Consider the following 17,675-nt stretch of genomic DNA (forward strand, 5'->3'; position numbering starts at 1 on the left):
AGTCTTGCAGTGGCAGCCGATCGTTCCTTTCGGGAGTGCCTCGTCTTTCTCTCTTCCGCGAGTGCCCACTCCGCACGGACGCACTCGTACTGGTACGTTTTTTTGCGTCGAGTGCCCACGCCGGAGTAAAGTTGCCGGAGATTCGTGTTACGGGGACGACTGTTATGTCGCAGTGACAGCCGCGCGCCGCATCGCCGCAGGTTCGATGAACGGAGCATTGCCGCGTGCCGTTCCCGTTTCGACGATCGCGTCGCGATAGTTACGCCTGTGGAACCCGCGGGGAAATTGTATATTTCTGACTGTTCCGCGGTCCCCCGAAGGTCGATAGGATCGACTTGGAGATCGACGACAATCGTGGATCGCTGTTCCATCGCACACTCCGGATCGACGGAACCTTTCAAGATTGGTGAGTACCATCCTTCCTTGGCGCACGCTGGCGAAAACATTAACAAAGAGGGTCAATTGGCGGCGCGAGTTTGGACGTGAAGAACAATGGTATATTTCATGTGTCGTGTAATTAACGAGAAATTGACGGACTCTTAAAATCTCGATAAAGTTTGAAAAATACGCGCGCTGCTTTTCCGTAAAAATCGCCCGAAGCTCTCGCGTTCGCGAGATTCTCATCATCGATTCGCGACGTTAGAAGCATCTTAGAGCACGTGCTTCCGGCGCGAATGAGACGCGAGAACGGCGCGTGCGAAGCTCCGAGTCACGGTTTGACAGAACCCTATACGCTGTTAAATATTATAGGGTGAAATTGAAACTAATAATTTATTATTTTTTTCAACCACGAGTGTTGAAATTTATTATTTTCACACAAAACAGTATTATTTTAATTTCATTGATTTAATTAAATTAACGCCATATTTCTTTTTAGTAGAAGCAGTGGCTAAAAATGACTCAAATTGAGTATAATTTGACACTACGAATTTAACAGTGCATTAGCTCGCCGAGAGAGAGCTCCATTACACTCGCCTGTCAAAGATCGACTCCTCGCGATTGTCGAAGATTCGAATTACTTTGGCGTTGCAAAATGCTATTAAAAAAACCAAAATTCAAACGACGATACGAAATTCTGCAAAATATCAAATCGATCTCTTTGCTTCGTTTTATACTATAAAATATAGACCAATCAAATTAAGGAAAACGCGCCGTTGAACGGTCAGGACTGGATCTTGGCCTAATAATATTATTATTTGCGTGAGAATTTTACGTTCAAAATATAGATCGTTTTATAAGATCTGTATTTTGTCATTCTTTGCACGCGAGGCGTATTAAAGACACGCGTCCGCGCGATTTTCGCGAAACCGCCGAGTAATTGGCGATCCGAGAAGTTCGCGCACGAATGACGCAATATCGCGCTCGGCGATAACATTCGTGAACGTGATCGTCCCGGGTGCATCCATTGTCCGGCTGCGCGGTGCATATCTTATCGTCGCGATATTCGCGCGGCTGAATCACGCGGACTCTCGAATAACGCAGGTGGTAGATAAAGGCACAGTTTCGAGAAAATGCAATTAATACACGGCCGACGCGGTGACGTCACGCGCGGCCGTTTACGGGATAAAGCGTCCTCGCTTCGCGACTTACGAAAGTGCGTGCAACACGACGCGTCGTTGTTCGTCGCGTTGCGTCATCCCTCCCCGCGTTCGCGAGGGCCCGCGATAGTGGAGAGAAATAAAAAGGGGGGGGACTGAAATTTTCGCTTCACGGTTTCGGTTCCGTGCGAAACTGGAGGCGATGGAGAACGCCTTCGCGGTACCGAGTGCGTTTGCGAAATGCATCGCGATCAAGGATCAAGGTCGGATTTTATTTTTACCCTTTCGACTCCGCCGCCATCGCCGCTCGCGTCGCTCGCGCTCGGTTACGTGAGAAGAATCGATATTCTCGTCGTACGTAAGCTCTCTCTCCCTCTCTCTCTCTCTCTCTCTCTCTTTTTCTCGCCTCTTAACGGCCGATTATAATTTAAAATTAGCCGATCCCGCGGATTTGATTAATTGAGACACATTGCGGAATCGAGATACGGTTGATAACGTTTCCTCGGTCTTTGCTGTGAAGTTACACGACGATCAATCTCGTTAAGTCTTTCCACGTGGCCGCGACAGCTACGAGGAGTGATCCATCGATCGCAAGATCATCTCGCGAAACGGGAACCTCCCCTCTTTCTCTCCCTCCTTCTCTCATTACACTTCGACTCCCCTTCCCCATCGATCTCTCCTCCCACCTCGCCCACCGCGTGCCGCTATGGCTCTCTATCAAAGTGGGCCACGGCCCAATTTACGGAGCTCTCTCAACCTCGTAGCGTAAACCGTCCGTGCAATAAACTTCACGGACTCCGGCCCGAAGGGCACGCACGTGCACGTTCGCGGCATATCGCTTAGAATTAGACGTGACTGATCCGCGGAAAATCCTCAAATCCATCAAGTTGCAGAAAAACCGAGAAATCCGCGGACGCTGGTGAGAGGAGAGAGAGAGAGAGAGAGAGAGAGAGAGAGAGAGAGAGAGAGAGAGAGAGAGAGACGAAAGATGTGTGGCCGAGTCATTACTGTAATAATATAACTACCGGATATTCCAGCAATTAGATAGATAAATGAGTAAATAAGTTATGCGCAGAAAAAAAGTGTCAAATCGTTATTACGTCGAATTAACACGTTCATTGTTTCGTAGATACGCAACAACCTATAATCTTCTTATATAAGAATTTCAACTTTTTTTTCTTGGTTATTAAAATACACGAAATGACTTCATTCAAGCAAGTTTTTTTTTGCAGTATATTATAATCTTGTTTCAAGATTCCCATGTTGAAACTAAAGATATTTTTAAATCTAAAATATGTATTTTTTTGTGTACAGCTACCGATGACTTCATTTAAACAGATTTTTTTCATTTAACGTAATTTAATCTCACTTTAAAAGATTTCCACGTCGAAACTAAAAATATTTTCAAATCGAGAATATTCTTTTTTTTCGTATACATACATACAGTTGCCGATAACGTGTCGCGTACGCCGAAGTAACGGGTAAATTACATTGAGCCTTCGGATGACGGTGCGTTTATTCGACAATAGAGAGAAAATCGGGGTCGGCACTTGCGGGGCCGGACTCGACTCGGTTTCGACTCGATCGCGTGCGATCGCAATTTGCGCCGGTCGCGCCGCGGTCGCGCCGGAGGTTTCCGCGAAAGAGATCGAGTTATCTGCCGATCGATACGGATATTGTCCGGCGGGGTGTTTGCGGTCGCGTTAGAGAGCGGATTAGCGGTATCTGCGTTGCGCGGAAATGCACGTAGTCGCAGGTGTTACGTTGCAACTTGCGAGCGGTCGCAAGTGCAGCTACTGCTAGTTACGGTTCTCCCATCCGTGCACGTTAATGTGTGTGTGTGTGTGTGTGTGTGTGTGTGTGTGTGTGTGTGTGTGTGTGTGTATGGCGTACGCGCGGCCGGATATACCGGCGATATCTAGACGTATATACGTGTCGTCGCGTCTCGGACATTGTGGATTAAACGTTGCGTCATCGGCCGTTCATCGATCACCATCATGTAAATTAACAGAGAAGGAAAGAGAGAGACAACGGTGAGCGTCTTGTAAATGTTTGCGTCGCTCTATTTCTTATTTAAACGATATCGACGGCAAATCGCTATTCGGGACGAGCTCATTTCCAATTCTTGTTAAACTTCGTAGGTAAACGCGAAGAAATAGCGCCAGTCGACGAAAATATCGTGGATATCAATGTTTCAACGACCGTATCACCGCGGCAGGAATTGCGTCACGAGCGCTAATTCGAGGAGGCTTTGCCTCTCACGTCGCGGAATCGAGCGATCAAATTCCGCGACGATCGCGGTTCAGAAGCAGCTGCGACTGCGGCAGCGGCAGCGGCGGGGCGGCCGGTTTATCGATCATATTAGCAAATATCAGACTCCGTTGTTCGCCGCGATGACCTTTTCCCGCTCGTATTATGCAACGAAGGTGAATGGTCTAACATAACAGCCTGCACGTGTTGCAGTCACGTGGCGGACGGGACGGGACGGGACGGGACGGTCGCAACAACACAAGGCAAACCGACTCGCGCGAATTGCGCGAGCGTTTGCGCGTTATGTGCTAACAGTTGCATCACGCACCGCGTTATTTCTTAAGCGACTTTCACACCGCCCAAAGAATCAAGTTGCGCGCCAGAAGGCCGCACGATTTATGTGGCTACCTAAATCAAATTGCGGTACATTTTTATTGACTGCTCGTCGATTAAAGAAATTCAAGTACCGTATTTCTTAGACTTTTATCTTTTAAGGTAAAAATTTTAAAAGAGAATGCATTGCAATTTTGTAATCATTATTTATAATAGAATGCCGTGTATATGCACGAATACGCGCTACACCACATGTTACAAGAATAATCATAATTTTCGGAGCAACAGGATAAACAAATCGGTCGCTTTGTTCGGACCGGGAAAAAAAAGGGGAACGTCGATCGTGTCACGATGTTGTCATCACACGCGTATATTATGTAACGCGGATAAACGCTTAGCGCAAAGGCCTCGCTCGTTACCCGCCCGTGTCACGTGTAGCGGGAAGGTCGGGGCGCGTCGTAAGAAACGCCGCGGATCTCACGTGGATCGCGAGCCCGCCGGAACGTGAACGTGCGACATTGTGCGACAAACGCGATCGAAACCGGTAAACATCCCGGAGAACGAATCACCGCGAAATAATAAACGCGATGAAAACTATTGAAAACGCGAACGCGTGCGATTGGTACGCGATGTCTCGAAAAACGAGGGCGAATTAAGATTCCGTGGAGACTCCTTGCCCTCCCCCCCTGTAGCCGCGATAATTACGAAGCGGGGCGGTGCGTCCGGCGGCCTAAAATGTGTAGGAGCCACCACACACGCACTCGTCTCATGTAATTCGGTCTCGCTTTTGCCTGGCCTTTCCCCTTCCCCTCCCGCATCGAATCGTATCAAGCCGGCCGGGCCGCGTGACGCACGATTATGTAACGACAAAGCGTGCCTCTGTTACGCGACTATAATGCGACTATACCGGGTGTCGCCGATCAATCTGGCGCTGATTCCCGACTTCTCGTTTTTCCGGAACTTCTTATCGAGCACCGGAGTGCTCTAGGAGCCTTGGACACGCGCGCGATTACGATCTTCCTCGAGATCCGCGATCTCCCCTCCCCTCTTTCCCCCCTCGGGGATTTAATCTGCGATCTCGCGATGCAATCGGGTCGCGCGCGCGTCGTAAAATTTTCCTTTCTCGTTCCGTTGATGATCGGAGCGACGCGTTATCGCGGTCCGGTTGCATAATGAGCGGGAAACGAAATCGGAGACCGGTTCGAAATGCCTCGGCGGAGGCCGATAACGGTATCAGTGCTCGCTGTTACGTGAGCGCTGACCGCAATCGTAACACGTCGCCACCACGGTCAAAGCGCGGTCGGGTGTCGGGTGGCCCGGCATTGTGCACATGCCTTTATGTGTACTAGCGCGCGCGCGAGCGCGCGCTTAAGTTCGTCGTACCCGAACTATTTTCGGGGCGTTCGCGCGCATCCTATTCAGCGGTTTTTCTGAAACGCACGTTCTGCAAGTAATAATATCCGGCGGTCGTGCTCCCCAAGATCGTCACGCACAGACAAACGTGCCCGAGTTATTTATTATATATTATTATTATTATTATCATTATTATTATTATTATTATTATTATTATTATACGTATTCTATCCGCCGCCTCGTTATCGATTTAGTTAAAATTTTTTACATCTCGCGCTTACTCCGAGATTATCGTATAATTCCGCCGAGCTTTATTATTGCAGATCCGTAGGATCGTTTGTGATCGTAGTCAGGAGAGTGTTATTCTCTCTCCTAGATATAATAATATAATTTTAGACTTCCGTCCCGTCGCGAGATTTTCCGGCGGTCGGCCGGCCGCGGCCGGGAAATAATGTAAATAAATTTCCGGGAAGATATACACACGGGGAGCCACACACGGGTGAGAATACGTCGCGTATGCACATTGTATATAAGCCGCTTCTTCGAACGAACGCGTCAGGAGAAAAAAATAAACGCTGGCACCGGGTCAACGGATGAGTTAATCGAGATACGGCGTGATATCATGCTAATTACTCATCGAGCAACGTAATACGTCGCTAATTATTTTGTATTCTAAACTATGATACCGATTTCGTAAGCGTTGTTTATGAACGTCGCAAACCTTGTCGCAAGCGTTGTTTCCGCGGTTACAACGTCGTCAAACGACAATATTCCATTTTCATATTTATATGTATAATTTTTTTGCTATTTTATAAATATATTTGCTGTGTTTATATATAATTGTGTGCGCGCGTGCGAATATTATAATATAGTAAATATATAATAATTGCACAACTGCGTCGAGATTCTTTTCTTAAATCGACGTCGCAATGCGGAAAGTACGCCGCATTCTCGGAGAAACGGCGCCAAACGGCTCCGCGGAAAGCGCAGAACGCGCTACGATTTCGTGCTACGCATTAATCCCCGGGGCGCATTTTCCGCGCATCGGCACGTTCCCGGAAAGAGAGCGCGAGTCGCGTCGAGACGCAAATGCGACGCTTGTACCGTGCCATGATGCACGCAGCAGCGGGCCACGTGCGGGGCCGCCGCATTGCGCAACGCGCGGACGGAACACGTGCCCGCGTTATACGAACAACGCGTTCTATCTCCCTCCCGCTATTTTTCCTATCTCCTTTCCCGGCCCGGCCCGGCCATTCCCGGAAAATTAGGTGATACCGGCGGGAGAAGGGGGAGGGGAGATAAGATTTCCTCGGAAATGTCGATTGATAGTGACGACGGGGGGGGGGGAGAGATACCGCGGGGAGACGCGTGGCTCGGAGGAATTACCATCAGAGGAACGCGCAGTTGGCCGCGACGTTTCTCCTGCTAACAACAAACGACGACAACAACAAATAAATATTAATAGCGCGTGATTCGTGAAGTGATCGTGAGTGACCCCGATCTGATCTAATTTCCCCGAGACTTTCGATCTCGCTTGACGAATTCCAGCGGCCTTCTGGTTCCCGAAACTACGATAGAGATCAAGGTAGAGCGAGAAAAACACGCAGATAACGTCAATCGTTAAACCTAAAGATAGTATGGTATCTCGGGAATATTATTGCGTCGTCTAATGTCTCGAAAAGTCTTTGCGTCACGAAGAGTAAGGTACCTAAATGTACCAATGCTTGGACACGTATCTATATCCGGACATTTTTATCATTTTAGTCCCTAAATAAGTTATAATGCGAATTAAAATCAAAGAATCAAAGATAATAAAGGTTAGATTTTAAGTGTCCCAGCATTGATACATTTACCTTAACACACGTCGACCGTGGACCGGCGCGCGATTCAGTGAGCACATCATTAAATTATATCGAGCCAAGTCACCGAGAGCGCGCGACGTAGCGTCACGATGATTTTTCGATGAGGAGATCGAGTGGAGCAGTAAACGGTACGCGACGCGGCGGAGTTATGAGATTGCGCAACGGCGTCTGGTGACGTTTCGACGGAAAACCCGTGGGTGCACCCACCTACGATATGCACGCGTAACGATACGTTAGCCGGTAGCGATGATTCGGCGAAACCGATTGCGAGAAAAGCGACGCCGTTTACGTGATTCAGCCTCGTTTCTCGTTGCCGATGACGCCTCGTCCTCGCGGAAAATGCACGAAATCGTCGCCTATTGACCTACGTCACGTATCTGCCCTTGCAGCGTTCGCGCGAGCGAAAGATGAGACAGAGTGTGAGAGAGAGGTCTACATGTAGGTGCATGCGAACCTTATTATTATATACGGAATCTAGAATCGGCCGATTAATTAAGCGGTGATGCACCGCTTGGAATATATACGAAAGCGATCGATGAGATTGCGTAATGTTTCCATTTAGTTTCCACACGTTAGAATTTCATAAGCATTCCATTTCCGCGGAAGGCATCTGCATTAGCCGATAAAAATAACAGAGCAACATTTGCATGTTGACGTCACGTCGATCTATCTAAAGGCCTCGTACCCCGATTTGAATACCAGAACGCGCCTTTACGTACGTCTTCATTAATTTGTGCGTGACGCAATTGTTTCATAATCGTGGGATCATGGATCACGATGAGTGAGAGAAAGAAAAAACGATAGAGAGCGGGAGGAATGACGTTAGGAGTGTTTATCGCGTCTATTCTTTATTGCCGTTTTAAATTTGATAAGTGATGTCACTGCTTCTTCTCGACTGAAGAATTATTTCGTTAGTAGATAAGATAAACATCGTATTTGTGCGAACCTGCGGTCTATTTGTTCAAAATCACTTCCGTCCAGTAAAAGTTAATACGCGGCGCTGCCGCGCTGTTCGAACGCGAGAAGGACGGAAAGGAACCTCGCGATATGTGATCTTTCTTCCTAGATCGCGCGCGAATTCGCCGATTATTTTGCCTCCGTTGTAAGCGGAAGAACGGAACGTGATTCCCCAGCCGTAACACGTGGCGTACGTCACGCGGCGCGACGCAACGCGGCGTTTCCGCCGTTCGTGTGCGTCACGGCGCGAGTGCGACGCGAAATGCGACCTATAGCGGCCGCGGTTGTTTGCGCGATCTGCGTCGGAATTATATTAGCCGAACGACGTTAAACGCGGCGCGGTGCTTTACGCGCGCGTCGCAACCATCTCGACGATCAACAACGTTGTTTACGCGCTTAATCAGACACGTCGATGCGAGTAAACACGCCGCTTCGGCGGAATCGGCGTTTCTCCCTCGCGAAGACTTTTGACTCGAGTGGGAAGTGCCGCCTGGTCAAGCGCGCGCACGCGACAATATCAGCCCGAAATCCGCGCGTGAATCGTCGCCCGCTTCAAAATAGATCGCGCCCGCGAGATTATAGAGCAATTTACGAGTCACCGAAATAATTTCGAGCTAATTTCAAAACGCAGAAGAGAACGTCGTGTCGCGGGAGGTCGTCCGCCGTGGGCGGAAATCGCGAGTTCTCTTGGAGCACGTCCATCGGGATTTCGCAAAGTTGCGATATCAACGAGCGGAGCGTACGTTGCACGCATTCTCAAATCTATTCTTTCCTTCGTTCGATTCTTTCCCAATTGATACTTAGAGACAATTTTTCCTCGGTAAAGAAGAGCAACTCGAAATTATCTCTCTGTTATATTCGGTCAATTTTTTTTAAATTGGTGCACAGTGGATGTTGGAATTATAATTGTTTTGACGCTGGATGATCGGTTTCATTCTAACGAGCCTCGTGACTTGCGTGGGCGGCTTTCGCGGCGCGACGCGGAAAAATCGACAGGTCGGATCGAACGAAAGATAACGTGAGTCACGCGAAACTCGTCGTACGTAATTGGGCGGCTTGAATTCCAGGAGATTGCTCAATTTTCGACGGCGTTTCGTGTCCCGATAATTCATTGCTCTGTGTCGCGCGCTCTGATATATCGAGGAAACCGACCGACCGACCACCTCGACTTTCAAAGTCGGTCGGAATCGGTGTTGTAATGCGCCGGCAATCCGGCTCGCCAAGAGAACAGACCTCCAGAGATTGCATCCTTCAAACGATCCTGCGAACGCGAGCGAAGTAATCGCGGAGTCGACTCCGCCAAAAATAAGCGGTTATCGGAACGACTCGCTTTGCAAGAAACGGGTGATACATCGTCATCGCGAAGATTCTATGATTTACTTCCTTAACTATTCTATTTCCCTGCGACGTGACGCATAACGCGGTGTTGACGCGCCGCTCTTCCTTGTGTCACGCGAACACGAATTATTCGACCCAGTTGAGCGCGAGAGAGTCGTAGAATTAATGAGTCACTCCCGAACTTCTGAAAAAAAAAAAAACAGACGACGGCGAGTTGCGTAACGCCATATTAAATAACGAGCATGCGCGTCACGCCGGTGTGAGTCGTCTGATTTCCATATCAGGATCCTAGAAATCTTCGCTGCGTCGTCATAAGAGTATACTTCGAGATGGTTTTTCGTTTTGGCGTACAGTCTGCGATCGAGAGAGGTACTCCTCGTGTCAGTAAACCCGTCGGGCTCGCGGTACTGCCGGATCGTTTGTTTGCGGTTATTTTCTCCATTTGTCTCCATTTGTCTCGGTAAAAACGGGTTCAGGCCGAACGAGCGCGAACGAACGCGAACGAACGAGCTCTTTCTTTTATGCAAGAGAGGAAATGCTTTCGTCAATATAAATTTAGACTCGTTTGTACTTGCCATCCATGCAAATTCATTCCTTCGTTCGCACTCTTTAATCTGGTCTCAACTTTACCGGTCTCGTGCTTGTGTGTCGCAAGGCAAACGAGCGCGAACAAACGCGACTGAACACTGAACAGTTTGCTTTGACGAATCCGCCGCGAGCACCAGCGAGTCTGCGGAGCAAGCCTTTCGCAGCAACGGAGACTCGACTCTCATTAACGCGCCACATGCGTCTTACGACGAACGCGTAACGTACACTTCCGCGGAAATAAGCGCCGCTAGCTAGCGGCTTACATAACGTGCGTCGTTACATCCGTCGCGCGCGAAACACGCTTTATCATTTATATTGCCGCGGGAGCTAAAGTTCATCAATAGTTGCGTAACCGCGCACGAGCGGGGGTTTTACTGCCAAGATCTTACTTCCTGCGTCGACTATGATTTGATAGCGTAACGAGTATGTCTCTGAATAGAAATCCAGTATAAAGAGAATCAGGAAGCGAATAGAGAACTGTCCGATTGAGAGATCTGTTTTTTATAAAATATTCCGTCCAATCAGTGACGTAAAGAAAGTGGAATAGATAAAATTTTCTACTCACCGCGTACAAGTTTTTTTTTCTTAAAGATGATTAATGTCCATTTCTATCAATGTAGATTAGATTTAATCTCGGTTTAATTTACTTTTTATCATTTTCTAGCTCTAAGAATTAGAAAAAGATTATTAATTGGTAAAAACCGACATAAATGAAGATAATCTCACTTCATGTTTAGTTTTTTTCGTTGATGGACAGTTAGTTGTGAAATCGCCGTACAGACTTTCGGACGAAATTCAGTGCCTAAAATCGTCGGGATTTTTACGAGGTCGAGTTCGTGCACGATTATCGTAGCGACGATAAGCGATGCGGTCGACACACAACGCCGTGCCTATTACGATTAAAATATTCTCACATATGGAGCACGCCAATTTACGTAACGATACTTATCTCATCTCAGAGTGGATTTTTTAGGTCACAAATCATATGACTTATATCGACGATTAGCTTGTCGCAAAGTGATCGACGACGATTGATCCGAAAGAGAGAGAGAGAGAGAGAGAGAGAGAGAGAGAGAGAGAGAGAGAGAGAGAGAGAAGGAGGAAAAAGACACGGGAAATAAGATGTCTTTCTTGTGCATCTTCGCGGGCATAATTAGTACATTAGCGTTAATGGCCTCAAGCCGCATCGAGACTTGTACAGTATTGCAATATTGATAAATAAATATCGTAGGTCAAGCAAACGTGTGTTTTCCGCCGTTATTTATTGCGAGACGACGCGACTGCGCGACCGTTCGACATCCAGAACACGTGGATCGGCGCGGTGAACGCACGTGCGCGCGATTGCATAACCGCTCCGCGCATCCGCTGCTCGGATTAAGGCTTACGTACGTATACGAAGGCGATGCCGGCGGAGTATTTTCATCCGCGATCGCGGGTTAAAAATAAACGCGCGAGGAGTAGACGCGCTCGTTCCCGCCTCGTGGCGCTTAATCGTGAACCGATAATCGATTTGGGGACAATCCAATTATACAAGCTTGCGTCACGGTTGTCCGAAACGGTATCTCCGTGATCAAAATTGTAGAATGTTATCTCGAAGAAGCCGCCGCTAATTGGTCGATTGTCCGAAAAAAATCCGTCGTAATTCAAGTTCACCGCGATTCTTCAATCTCTTCTCGTAAAATCGTCGCGGATCGAAAAGATCAAGGAGGCCCGTTCTTGTGGAATGTCGATTGTTGCGTAAGAAGTCGCGAAATGACGACGTATCTTTTTTTTTTAATCGGCAGAGGTGAAACGAACGTTCACCGGCCGGGTTCACTGGCACCTTCGACCTTGGCGAACGTGACCTTACTCAAGGCTATTTTGCAACTTCGGACGAGAGAGGTGCGCCCGTTGGCAGAGCGAGCGCGAGTCTCTCGATCTCTCAAAATTCTTTTATCTCTGGCTGTTCTCTCCCGCGCTTTGACGTCAGAAACAGCCGCATAAATCAGTTGTCTTTGTCGCATTGAAACGTATCATTAAAAAGATTAAAAAGAAAATAGATTTGATGAATAATAATTTTCCTTCTGCATCGAAAGAAGGTTATTTCCAAATCGAAAAGCTGGATGGAGATTATATTCTTAGAAGAAAAGTTTCTGAAGAACTTTATAATTTCCATTTTTCAAAACCTAGATCCAATACAGTTTGATAATAAGCTTTCAAGATTATATAAGTATCTCTATAATTAGACTCTATAATCACTTGACACGCACGATACTGATCGCGGTAGCCTGATTGTCAGCCATTCCTTTCTTTCTCTCTCTCTCTGACGTATGTATTATCGCCGCGCGCCGTCTGGAACGCAACGCGAGTTTCGTCATCGCTGCTGTTCGCCGCGCACGCGAATTGACCCACGAGTAAAAAATCGTGCGATGATATCTCCATTTCGCCTCGATTAACTGACCGATTGCCCCTTTTCCGTTCCAGATGTACTAAGAAGACAAATTATGGTGGCAGAGTTTGTCGCCCGCCAGAGTGGATCGCCCATCAATGGTGAGACCGCGTGTCTGAACAGCAACATGCCGGCCACGCACACAATGGCCCATAGCGGCGGTCACGGCGCGCCCCACGGCGGGCCCCACGATGCCCATGGACCTCTCACGGTGCCTCTCACGCATCCCGGCCATCACGGCGGACCGCCGGCCGCGATTCAGCAGCAGCATCAGCATCAACCGCAGCAGCAACTGTCGCCGCAGCAACAACAGCAGCAGCAGCCTCAACCGCCGCATCTTCATCACCATCATCAGGCCCAGCAGCCGCAGCCGCAGCCGCAGCAGCAGCAACAGCAACAGCAACATCATCACGATGGTGCGCCGCAGCATCCCGATAACTTCTCGCCCAACTTCGACATACGAAAGGAGCTGTTCTCGCAGCGCAAACAACGCGAGTTCATCCCGGACAATAAGAAGGACGACAGCTACTGGGACCGTCGCAGGCGCAACAACGAGGCCGCCAAGCGGTCGCGCGAGAAGCGTCGCTTCAACGACATGGTCCTGGAGCAACGGGTGATGGAGCTCAGCAAGGAGAATCACATTCTCAAGGCGCAGCTCGAGGCGATACGCGATAAGTTCGGCATCTGCGGCGAGTCTGTCATCAACACGGAACACGTGCTGGCCGCGCTGCCGACGGAACCCCCGATCAGCGTGAAACGCGCGAAGATACCGCCTTCGGCGGCGCTTCTCTACGCGCGCACGCCGAGCCCGGTGCACATGTCGGTGATCCATCAGCCGGTGAGCGGCGCCCGTTCGCCCAGATCGCCGGCCCAGCTCTACGTGCCCGAAACGACCGCTTACCCGGAGACCGAGAGCTTCCAGTACCCGTACTCGCACCCGGCGATGCACCACCTGGACACCACGAGCGCGCTGAACCTGTCGTCGCGCGGCCGCCGGGCGCAATCACCGTTCGAGCTGTCGTCGGGCAGCGGCGACGAGGCCGGTCCCCAGATAATCGTGGGCTCCCAGAACAACCCGGCCGTCAACAACAGTCTGCCTCACAAGCTCAGGCACAAGTCGCGCATCGGCGACAAGGACGCCGCGAGCGCGCTTCTCGCGCTTCAGGGAATCAAGCAGGAGCCGGGACCGCGAGCGTCGCCGCCCTGGGACGAGGGTTCCAGCGACGAGCGCGACTCCGGCATCTCGTTAGGCGCCGAGTGGACCGGTCCGACCGTCACCGCGGTCACGGAGAGCGATCGGGAGGTGAAGATGAAGCTGGACCGTCTCGCGTCTGAGGTCGCGTCCCTGCAATCGATATTCCGCCTTGGGAAACCCGTCGCGGCAGCGGCAGCGGCGGCGGCCGCGGCGGCGGACAGCCTGGTGACGGGTCACTCCGTCGCCACGGTCAACGGACCGTGAAGGACACGGTCTCCCTTCCTTTGCGGGTCACTGCGAGTCCTCCTCCCCTCGGCCGGATGTCGGGGTCCTTGGAAATTGGACATGGAGACGTCGTCTGGAGGACGCGTGGGAAGAACGACGAATCCTTAGATCGTCGCGCCGAGCTGAGCGTCGTGTACGCGATCGATCGTAAAGGATTTTGTAAAATAAAATTCGTGTTTATTTAAAGGATGAAGAGCGCGCAAAGAGTTCTCGCGTGCACCGGTGCAACGACAGCAGACGTGTAGCAGCCGCTTGTTCGTCCCGCGATTCGCCGATATATGAAATAAGAATAGAATACTCGTGAGTCTCTCGCGAGTAATTCGCGATTACCGATTGCTATCGATCTGCTTGTTGCACGAGAGTCATCGATAACGAAAAAAAAACTTTAATCCTTCAACCCGTAGACTATACCTCCCCGGAACGCGAGGCTTCCTCTTCGATAAAACTTATAACTTATTGTGATACGCGAGAGATATCAGTTTGCGCCGTTTTGGAAACGAATCCCCCCTCCGATGGATTCGACGGCTACCGGTCGAAGGGTTAAAGGCGTTCTCCACTCTTGGTTCCGAAGCGAAGTGGAGTTAGGAGTTAAGAGCCGAATGCGATACCTTGTAGCGCTGTAAGTTACGTTGTAAAACTCCCGTAGGCTAATCGTTCTTCTATTATTACCATTATCGTTAACTAGAGAGCTTTGTCGATTCGGGTAAACGTGTCGCGGCGAGTCGGGCCGAGCGTACACTGCAAATCCAAGTGTTATTTTCGCTGGAGCTCTTCTCAAACATTTCTCACCGTTTTAAATTAAACGTGTTAAATGACGTAATTTAACACGTAAGAAACATGCAAAAGGAGCTTCAGTCAAATGTGTCATTTTTAAACGTTTATGCGCGTAAAAATAACTTAGATTTGCAGTATAATCGGCGCGATCAGGTGAACGAAGCACCGCGATCTGTATTAAATGGAGCATTATATATTACACGCGAGTTACTCCCCCGATTGATGATTGGTCGCGCAACCGGCTATCTCACTACCATCGGATATCCATAATACGATTCATTCCCGTGTACGAAACAGGGATTACTTCTTCCTCCTCTTCTTTTTTTCTTCTTCGCGTCATTGTCATTATCATCGTTACTTTTTTTTTCCTATTCGCGATCACGTGACGATCTCGCGCAGTGGAGCTTCGAGGCGTAGCTTTAATTCGCGCCCTCGAGTCACTTAATTTATTCGCCTTCGTTAATCTTATATACCTGCACGATCGTTGTTAATTATCGAAAACTTTCGGAAGCGATATCTACTTTGCTCGAAACTTTGGAAATTCGGTTCGCTGGTACATTCGTTACGAATTCGCTTCTTTATTTATTGCCTCTTCCGTCGCATCTCTCGAAATCCCACACCGAAACTTGGACGAAGCTCCGCGAGTTTCTCGGATCCCTTTTCCTTTTGTTCTTCTTCGTTCCCTCGAACGTTTCCCAGGTCCGAATCACTGGCTGGTTAATCCGGACTAGATTGCGGGAAGGGGAGAGAATCGCGAGGCAACGTCTCCTCGGCACTCATGCCAAAATTTCTCACGACTTTTGCGCGACTGTCCGTTGTCTCCTTTTTTTTATACTTTTGCTATCGAATCCATCCTACGGTCGTGGCGAGTGTCTGTATATATGTACATGTATAAAGAAAGAAACGAAAGTGCATCTGTGTTACAAAACGCCGGACGAGAAACGCTAACTTTGATGTATGTACAATCGCCGCGGAAAGTCCTCTCGGAAGGCGGAAATTTAGCGCGTATTGAAGTATTAAGCGAGCCTATAGGTGTATGTAATATATATTTACATAGCATATACTTGCAAGAAATATATATATATTATATTCATATTATATATATATATATATATTTGTCAAATTTATGTATTTTTCGATATCATTGAAACGAACTGTAACGCACGTGCAGTGCTTGATTGTGCCGTTGCCGATTCGAAGGTGCGAGAGATTACGTTATATTGTAACAATAAGACCGGCCGAGACATCGAAATCGCGTTATCGGCGCGGAACCAAAGTGTGATTTTTCTCGAAGGTGCGAAAGGAAGGAAAACGAGGAATATTTATCCGACGATGATGGAGCGATCGAAGTCGGTGACGTGGAGAGAGGACCGGCGTCGATGTACTTTGCTGATCATTGTCCCCGCTCGATCAACCATTCGTTTCTTACCACATGTGATAACGCTAAGAGCGATAGAGACGCGAATCGATGTGAACCCGGGAGCAACCGTAAATAGCGAGAAGGCATCTCTATTTATTGTACACTAATCGCCTATGTTATATACGGCGGGGCGTGCGGCGACGACGACGACGAGGAAATTGGAGCGTTGGAATCGCTGCAGGCGGCGGTGTTTCGGGTGTCCCCTCTCGCGAGGCAATCCGTCGCGTCTCTCGCGGACAAGATCTCGTCTTTATTCCTCTTGCCCCCGTATTTTTTTATGTTACTCTCCTCCCCCAGCGTGAATGTTCCATATTTTGTACGGTATGCTTGGAAATACCGCGGCCAGCGACGGTATTGCGCGAGGGGCCTCGACCACCGCCCGAATTTTTAACTTTTCTGATGGTTGTCTGACCGAGCGGACAGAACGCAAACGTTGATTAACGCGTCTCAATAGTAACGTAAATATAGCAATAAAACGTTTCGAGTCGTCGTCGCCGAGCTCCGACACGCTGTCGAAGAACGACGTGTTCGCCAGCAACACCGCCGCGTTTCGCAGTCGCGTCGCTGTAAGATACCGAGAGTGCCTGTTGTAACGACGAAGTCATATGCGTTTCTCGCTGCGGCCGCCGGCCTCCGGTGGTCGCCGAGATGAACGAAGATGCTGCACCGTGTAAATACGTTGTCTTCTATTGTTAACTAACGAGCGACCGCGAGTTTCGCGATCAACGTCGACGACGAGGTCTTAACGCGATTCCGGATTTAATACACTCTACATAAACTCAGGTATACAATAAATAAACATACATACATACATATGTACACACACACACACACACATATCCCGATTACTCGCGCACTATTTGCCTCGTTCGCCTCGAACGATCACGATAACGCGATCGCGAGAGAGCCGACACGTTACAAATTGTACATATACAATCGCACCTTTTTTGCCAAAAAGCAGTTACGAGGACCGCCGGAACGTCGGCCGGAGAAGGAACGACACTCTTACCCCCTTTCTGCCCTGCTCCTTCTTCCCGCTTCCACCTTCCCCTCAATTGTTCCCTGCGAAATCGTTCGCGCGCGTTTCGACTACAGTTCCTATGCACTATACTAACGGTAAAGCGACTTAGAGGCGAGGATCGATGACCCGTCGTCCGATTTACGATTAAAGAAAAACAACCGTAATTCCAACCAATCGAATAAGCTTGGTTCTCCTTTCTCCGGCTGCTCGGAGATGTAAGTATTTAGACTCTAAGGGACATATCCACAGCGCGTGTAGTGTACTTGTATATGAATATCGATAAATAAATATTTTCAATGTTTTTGACACAAAACCCCTCTCCCTAGTTTTTTG

The 17,675-nt window shown here is 48.9% G+C and overlaps 1 protein-coding gene across 2 annotated transcripts; it reads left to right on the forward strand.

The window, feature by feature from the left end:
* Positions 1-270: 270 nt before the first annotated feature.
* Positions 271-17,655, forward strand: LOC139822534 (uncharacterized). 2 transcript variants are annotated; one of them, XM_071794349.1, is made up of 2 exons: positions 271-406; positions 12,683-17,655. In XM_071794349.1, exon 2 carries the CDS (start codon positions 12,703-12,705, stop codon positions 14,104-14,106), a length of 1,404 nt encoding a protein of 467 aa, XP_071650450.1. In that variant the 5' UTR covers positions 271-406; positions 12,683-12,702; the 3' UTR covers positions 14,107-17,655. The 2 variants fall into 2 exon arrangements, with proteins under 2 accessions (XP_071650450.1, XP_071650451.1); XM_071794350.1 differs by lacking the exon at positions 271-406 and adding an exon at positions 6,900-7,059.
* Positions 17,656-17,675: the final 20 nt, after the last annotated feature.

The sequence above is a fragment of the Temnothorax longispinosus genome, chromosome 11 (genome assembly GCF_030848805.1).
Source record: "Temnothorax longispinosus isolate EJ_2023e chromosome 11, Tlon_JGU_v1, whole genome shotgun sequence".
NCBI classification, from domain to species: domain Eukaryota; kingdom Metazoa; phylum Arthropoda; class Insecta; order Hymenoptera; family Formicidae; genus Temnothorax; species Temnothorax longispinosus.